This window comes from Orbicella faveolata, unplaced genomic scaffold (genome assembly GCF_042242905.1).
Source record: "Orbicella faveolata isolate gen_17 unplaced genomic scaffold, um_ofav_v1 contig_26, whole genome shotgun sequence".
Lineage (NCBI taxonomy): Eukaryota > Metazoa > Cnidaria > Anthozoa > Scleractinia > Merulinidae > Orbicella > Orbicella faveolata.
In genome coordinates, this window is record NW_028301554.1 from 8322501 (window position 1) to 8331019 (window position 8519).

Genomic DNA, 8519 nt, shown 5'->3' on the forward strand with positions numbered 1-8519 from the left:
AGACACTTCGAAAATGCCAATTAAGAAGCCGCCATTATTTTGTTAACGAGGGTATACACTGCTACGCTGCTCACTATCTATCAAAGAATAGATAGCGAGTAGCGTAGTCCATCAGACAATGCGGCATTTGTGATAGAACGATAGTAGATACAAACTAATACAAAATATGAATGGAACTTACTTTGCTTTGTAAAGTCATGCTAACTCTCGCAAACAGCCATACATTTCCTTGGTTCCCCGATTTAGTAAATATTTCCGTATTGCCATTGTAGACATTGAGTGTGTTAATTGCTTCCCCATACATGTGATAATAAAACCTCAGGCAGGACAACTTCCCAATGTCAGAGCTCGACATTGAAAATTCCAGTTTGGCGTTTTCCCCATATTGGCAATAAGATGTTTCGATATACATGTAGTTTCCTACAAACAATACAAGTCAAGATAAACCAATCAAAAGTATATTGATAAGTAGTTATTGTCAGGTAAATAACACTGAACAATAAAACATATATGCTTAATATATTTAATAGTCTTATGGAATGACCTTCAAATTGTAATGTAACTGAATACTTTATACTGTTTCTCTTTCTATTAAGAAGGAAAGGCTTCTAAGCAATATAAGTAGCTAACCGTATCCGCTGTGGTCAGAGGAAGGCCCGGTGTTGTAGGAAGGTGTCGAACCGTACTCGTTAGTCCAGTTAAAGTCATCGTGGTAATAATTTTGTGACCAGTTAGAGCACAATCCATAATCAAAGTTACAACCTATAAGACGTAAAATTAACATTAGCTTAGTCGTATGCATAGATAGTCAACTGGAACTTGACCAAATGATAGTCCAGCTAGTTATCGTCCTGTTACATACAGTACCTATGGAAAAGAAGTCTCGAAATATGACATATGCGATATGATATGATATGAAATATTTCGCTTATATAGCCTTCAGCGCTGGATTTGGTTTTGGCCTCAATGCTCCTGTTGGTTTTTGTTGGTTTGCCTAAAATTGTCATTAAACATGGTTAAAGTGGAAAAATTAAAAGATAGATTGGTACTGATCAAATGAGAGTTTAACGGAGACATGACTTGGCGAAGAAAAGTTTGACACACGGTGTCTGTTATTAATTTAACATTCCATCTAAACATTGCGTTAAATCAAAGTTTAATTCAAGACCTGTAATTGTTAAACAAACCTGCACTAAAATATATTGAATAATTTTATAATATCGTATAGCTATAACGACGATATCAGCTTACAAACATTGATGTCTCTTCGAACACATCACCCAAGCGTGTGTGGTTGGCAGAAAGATTTTTCAAGCAAATCAAACCTTTACTTGCAGCTGAATTTCCAACACGATTTTCGGTATTTGTGTCAGCACTGGATTTCCTTCAAACTTTTACAGTAAAGTATTGTTATATGATTATTTTGAGTAAAACTGAAGTGCTTCACAAGACAACTCTGAAACAAAAGATTTTTGACCGTAACTTGCCGTGGCATAAACAGTCCACCATACAGTCGTTTGAGACTTGCAATTTTCACTTGATGGAAAAATAATCGACCATACTGTCGTTTGAGACTTGCAATTTTCACTTGATGGAAAAATAATCGATGTGACTGTGAGAGCACCTCAAAATAGTGTTGGGTCAAATTTCAGAATGAAATCTTTAACAGAAATAAAACGATAGTCGATTGAAGAATAGTATTCTTCATATGTTTTCCTTGTTGTCATCGCTCTTTGCCAACCAAGATATCGTGTTACAGTGCTCGTGACGTCACCGATATCTTCAATATAACTATATTACCGGACAATTATTCAAAATCTACCTACTAAAGCGTATTTTTTTTTATGCCAATTTCAAAAATAACATTAAAAAAAAAAAACAATCTAAAATGTGTATGGGACAACGACCACATTTGTTTGATTTCATATGTTTAGCCCCTTCTCCTTATGCCAACAAGACTCACTTAACAAAGCAGAATAGTGTGCAATTACTGCAAGAGCGATTGCATCAGTATATACATTGGCTGCGGTCACATCTGGGCTACTAACTGTAGTTAAGACAGGGATAACTATAGTTAGCTATTTTGGTAATATGACCGCTTCTCTGTTCGCTCTAAAAGCTAGAATTGCATTATCCGAGGCTGAGAATTTAATAACTATAGTTATACCTAAGCAGGGTTCATGGGTTAGTCTTAAGTTTACAAACAAACAACCAATCAGAATGTGACAATTCTTTTCGCACGAGCGCGATGAGCATATATAAATATGCAAAATAAAAACCAAGCGTGAAGCGAGGGCAAAACCAAACACAACAAACAAAAAATTTACATAAAACAAGGTAGCAACACGTGTAGCCTTCAAGCCTTTGTGCAGCCATCCATGTATTTGCTGCGATGAATTCCAGGCCTTTCACGCAGGGCCGTCACGAACCTCATTTAATTCTGACGTCATCCATAGGCTAATTAGAACTAACTGTAGTTAACTGCGTGGTGTGACCGCAAAGTCGACCGAAAGCACTAACTACAATTAGGTATGACATCAAGTAGCTTGACACTAACTTAAGTTAAACTTTAGTTACGTCATAGATGTGACCGCAGCCATTGTATCAAATACAATGCACAAAACAATAACGGATATTTATAACAAGATATATACACTTACTATGCTCTGCACTGGTCAGCAAGAAAAGCCCAAATAAAACTAGAACGGTACAAACACACACAATCAATACTGTCATTTCACGTATCACCTCAGGAGTTTTGATCTACGGTGATGGTATTGAAAGAATTCACAGGCAATATTGCCTATGAATGTAGAAAGTAAAATATAGGGAGTGGATCATCTAAACTTTAGTTTGAGAAGGAACGTGTAAGAATTTTTATCCTGAGTTCTCATAAAATGCTATATTACTTAAACCTGTGGTCATTAGAAGGCTCTAATTCAGTGTTAATTTAGTTTACAGGTCATCTTTGTTAGTGTGGGTCATGGAATTAATATAATATCCCGTTTATTTGGCTCAAACTGAAATAAAAACTATTGCATCAAAAATTATGTTTCGTCAGTTGAAATTCCATTAATCCGACATGCCTAGAATCCATATCATACCGGTGATGAAGGTAATCCGAAAATGACTTCGAAGCGAGTTCTGTTTGTTTTTCACGAGAAAGCATGATTAAAGAGACAATTAGACTACATAAAGTCCGACTACCAATTAGTCGTAGCAATTGCAAAATTTGAGGGACTCTGAAAATGAACACCTATCAAGTAGAAAAACACAATAATAGATTTGGTTTGAGATGAGAGAATGCAATGATTAGTGCTTTCGGTGTAATTAGGAACATGTTAATAACCCTTGACATCATGGCGTCCTGCAACTTCCCAAGAACGCTCTACGATAGATACAGTGTAACATGATAATCGTTGACTGAATGCCAAGCGACATTCCCGAAACCAAACTTTTCCAAACTGTAAATATTCTGGAAAGATTTCATCCGTTATACCTTCTGAATAATCCCCGGACTCCGCTTTGATTATAATTTTCTTGCTACATCAACGGAAACGAAACTTATCTTCAGATTTGACGCCATAGTCAAGGGATAATGTGGATATCGTTAAGTAATTTCGATCATGTTAGAAATTTAGATTGCCACTATTTAGAGAAGAAAAAGCGAACTTTAAATATGCTTTGCAGACCAATTACCGAAGGTGGCAGCTAGAAACACGCATATTTCATTCGAGCCTGAAAACATATCTACAAATAACAATTTACACTTTGTTGATTGATCCCTTCAGGGAGAGATATCTTCAGTTTTTCGTGCAATATGTAATGTATTAAGTCCCGGCCAAACGATCCTAACATTTAAACTCAACATATCGCAAAATCGTTGGCCCAACATTTGTAAGCCCCAGGCAAACGAGCGCAACATTTCAACGCAACACAAACATGAGCGTTTGACCACCCTGTTGCGACGTGTTGGGATATGTTGGCGAGCTAGTAGGCATGCCCTGACGCAACATTGTTGCACGAACCTGGCCAATCGACTACAACATCGTGCAAGATTCACAAATGTTGTATGAAAAATTTGACCATTTTCAAACTTGAGCCAACAACATCCAACATGTCGCAGCACGTCACAACAGGGTGGCCAAATGCGCGTAACATGTTGCACCCAACAATGTTGCATTAAATGTTGCGATCGTTTGGCCGCGGCCTTACACAGATGTACATAGTTATGGTCCTTCTGTATCACTTAGTTTTGAATGTTCACAAATTCTTTTAAACTCACCGTGGCAGCTTGACCAACTTTAAATTGATCATAAACACACTTAATTATGCCCATTAAAAATCGATGAATGTATTACGTAACTGAGATCTTTGACTGAGCCATCAATTAGTTATGTCGTCCGTCAGTGTTCACTGAGGTCAGCATTTGTTGCTGTTGTTATCTTTCAAACTAAATATCAGTTAGAAGAATTGATCATTGTATACCAAGTACAAAGTTTATTTAGTGCATCCCAAATTTCTTTGCTCTTTGATTTGTTTCTGTCTCATGAGATTAGAAAAGGAATGATTTGAATTTGTTCATTAAATTTGTTCACCACATGCATACTGTGCTTTGATCAGCTTTGTTAGGCATGTTCATACCCATCCAAGTATTTTCTGGATGTTTCTTATGCCACAACAAATAGGTATATCTCCTTCGAAATAGGTATATCTCCTTCGAAAAGAACAACTATTAGACGTTTTATATTTTTAGAAATTGTATTTAGCAGGGCCCCTCTGGATACCAGCCACTGTGCTGAATGGGCCACCCTGCATAAATTAAGTTTTACCTTACCTTACCTTACCTAACACGATGGTGAGTGAATAATATATGAAATAAACCAAAAGTTAAGCACTCCTTGCGATGATCCTGTCACATAGGGCAACAAGAACTATTTGAACAAAAGGATACCTGCTAAGCGTGTAGGAAACTGCTAACACAAGATCTGTTACTGAATTACAGTTTTTTTTTTAATTAAACATTTTTTTTTTCGCCATAGTCAAGGGATAATTTGGATATCGTTAAATAATTTCGATCATGGTATAAATTTAGATCGCCACTATTTAGAGAAGGAAAAGCGAACTTTAAATATGCTTTGCAGATCAATTACCGAAGGTGGCAGCAAGAAACACGCATATTTCATTCGAGCGTGAAAACATGTCTACAAATAACAATTTACACTTTGTTGATTGATCCTTTCACACGGATCAGGCACAGATATTTTCAGTTTTTCTTGCAATATGTTTCCCGGCCAAACGATCCTAACATTTAAACGCAACATATCGCAAAATCGTTGGCCCAACATTTGCAAGCCTCGGGCAAACGAGCGCAACATTTCAACGCAACATATCAAACATGAGCGTTTGACCACCCTGTTGCGACATGTTGGGATATTTTGGCGAGCTAGTAGGCATGCCCTGGCGCAACATTGTTGCACGAACCTGGCCAATCGACTACAACATCGTGCAAAATTCACAAATGTTGTATGAAAAATTTGACCATTTTCAAACTTGAGCCAGCAATATCCAACATGTCGCAACACGTCACAACAGGGTGGCCAAATGCGCGTAACATGTTGCACCCAACAATGTTGCATTGAAATGTTGCGATCGTTTGGCCGCGGCCTTCCACAGATGTACATAGTTATGGTCCTTCTGTATCACTTAGTTTTGAATGTTCACAAATTCTTTTAAACTCACTGTGGCAACTTGACCAACTTTAAATTGATCATAAACACACTTAATTATGCCCATTAAAATCGATGGATGTATTACGTAACTGTGATCTTTGACTGAGCCATCAATTAGTTATGTCGTCCGTCAGTGTTCATTGAGGTCAGCATTTGTTGCTGTTGTTATCTTTCAAACTAAATATTAGTTAGAAGAATTGATCATTGTATACCAAGTACAAAGTTTATTTAGTGCATCCCAAATTTCTTTGCTCTTTGATTTGTTTCTGTCTCATGAGATTAGAAAAGGAATGATTTGAAGTTGTTCATTAAATTTGTTCACCACATGCATACTGTGCTTTGATCAGCTTTGTTATGCATGTTCATACCCATCCAAGTATTTTCTGGATGTTTCTTATGCCACAACAAATAGGTATATCTCTTTCGAAAAGAACACGATGGTAAGTGAACAAGATATGAAATAAACCAAAAGTTAAGCACTCCTTGTGATGATCTTGTCACATAGGGCAACAAGAACTATTTGAAGAAAAGAATACCTGCTAAGCGTGTAGGAAACTGCTAACACAAGATCTGTTATTGAATTACAGTTTTTTTTAAAAATTAAACATGTTTTTGGGTAGTAATAAAGCTTACCATTCTTTTAACAATTTATTTCTCACATTTTAGGCAGGAGGTATTCAGCAAATTACATTTCCGTATAAAATGTTTGCACCACTTAGTTTGTGTTGAAGAAGAAAAATACACAGGCATTGCGTGTTAACTGCCTTTGCATTAAAACACTTTAAAACTGGAAGATTTGTCTGGCGCCAGTCATCCTCTAGTATGGTACAAACTTATACATAGAAACTTACCATTTGTTACAAGCCACACATTGAAAAAACAAAGCTGTCTTCGCCAGTCCATTCGTGCAAAAGCAAAAGTTCGTACATGCATGCACTGCTTGGTAGAAAGTATGCGGCTTGATCGCCTGAAGCAATAGTAGAATAACTCAGGGGTTGTTCTAGGGTCCTAGCGATCTTATACGCATATACACGCACACATACCTCCAAAAGTCTAAAGAAAAGAATTAAATTAGGCATTGTAAAATGTATACCAAACGAAAGGCTCCCAGTAAGGGGATCAAAGGATACAATGTCTTCTCTCAAGTTAATTAGATCTGTGTAATATAAGAAGATGAAGACAAACTTTTGTCCGTTCTGGCGTTTTTGTATAACGGCGCACATTTCGGCTGTTCAATCCTCAGGCTAAAATTATATTATTTACAATGAAAAAAACAAAACAAAACAAAAAACACAGGTCTGAGATTTTTCCGTAATTAAGAACATTCGAGATTAATAAGTTGTTTATAATATTGCTCTTTGATTTGTTTCTGCCTGCTTCAAAGCAAGGGTAACAGCATGATTGAACTGTGAGGTACAATACGTCTGACTCCCAGGTAAGCAATAATTGTTCCAAATGGCTGCCACTTTTGTGATTTAAAATTTATTCAATGATAATGGAAATTGATGGACCTCATGTTTTGAACAATTGAAATGGATTGCCAACTCGCAAGTGTTTTGTTTCAGTCATGGATGACTTGCGGTTTCGAAAGCGGACTTTTAATTCAGCAGAAGTAGAACAACATATTGCATATCGATTTCAGCACAAATTGCAAGATGCTAAATAAATCTCAATGGTAGAAGGGCAAAGACAATTGCTGATTTATCCTATAAATTCTGTTGGATGCAAAACTCTAGAATTCTGTGTCTTTAACTAAGTAACGCTGGCACAAATCAAAACGTTTTCTTTACATTTATGGCAGCACTTTGCTTGATTTTGGCCCCCAATTTTGTTACTGGAAAATCTGGATGGTGCAAGCAATTCTGTTAAGTTTTTAAGTCTGCAATAAGCAGGAAGAATTGATTTGGTGGAAATATCTCTGCTACAAAATGTATGAATCCAGGCGAGTTGATAGAGACCTTCTGGATATCTTAAAGGATATTGGATTAAATGAGTCGAGCACCAATGGCAGCACCTTTTTTGTTAGACTAGACTCTTTTCTTCGGACGTTCAGGACGCTCTGTGTTGGAGGCTTTTTTAAAATTGTGCATCAACTAAATTAGCCTTGGTATATGTATGAAGATATCCCTTGTACTCTTCACTCCTTTGGTTTGAAAAATTGGCGACTTCATATTCCTAAATATTCTATTTCTTTGGTAGGCTAACGGTCATCGATGATATAAGAGATGGGCTGCACTTGATGAAATCCAGTAGAAGCCGGCAGACAGGTTTGCCGATTAAGTGTTGTCGTTATCTTTTAAGACTATCAGTATAAGTCTTTAAGACCAATCAATCCCAAACTTTTATTTTGTCTCCAGAAATTCAAAAAGGTATGATTTCAATCTATTTACCATGTTCAATTCAGTTGTTCGAACACATGCACACTGTGCGTTGAATGGTTTTGGTAAGATACTTTTGCATGTTTATACCCATGGAAGTATTTTCGTAGTAACTCAACCACATGACATTATTATTTCCCGGTAAGCTATGAATTATACCGAAGATCAACCACCCCTTGCAAGGATCCTTCAAATGCCTGTTGTCGTCTTTGGCCAGAACTATTAGCATATAAGGTAGCAAACTGTAAAAACACAAGACCTCCAACTGAATTCTAGGTTTCTTTAGTTAAACATGGTCTTCAGTAGTAGTAAAGTACGAATTATATTTTACTTTTTAGCGAATTAGAATTTAGAAAAGCCGAATAACAAAATGTTTGCGCTACTTATTTTTTCTCTAAGAACATAATTT

The 8519-nt window shown here is 36.6% G+C and overlaps 1 protein-coding gene across 1 annotated transcript in view; it reads right to left on the reverse strand.

Moving 5' to 3' along the window:
• The window catches only part of LOC110059202 (MAM and LDL-receptor class A domain-containing protein 1-like), a 40325-nt gene extending 37589 nt beyond the window's left edge, over positions 1–2736 (reverse strand). The window contains exons 1-3 of the mRNA XM_089296166.1: positions 2661–2736; positions 631–762; positions 182–420 (exon numbers count right to left, since the gene is read on the reverse strand). Coding sequence (XP_089152292.1) covers positions 182–420; positions 631–762; positions 2661–2736 — 447 coding nt within the window. The remainder of the gene's footprint in view (positions 1–181; positions 421–630; positions 763–2660) is intronic.
• Between the last annotated feature and the right edge of the window lie 5783 nt (positions 2737–8519).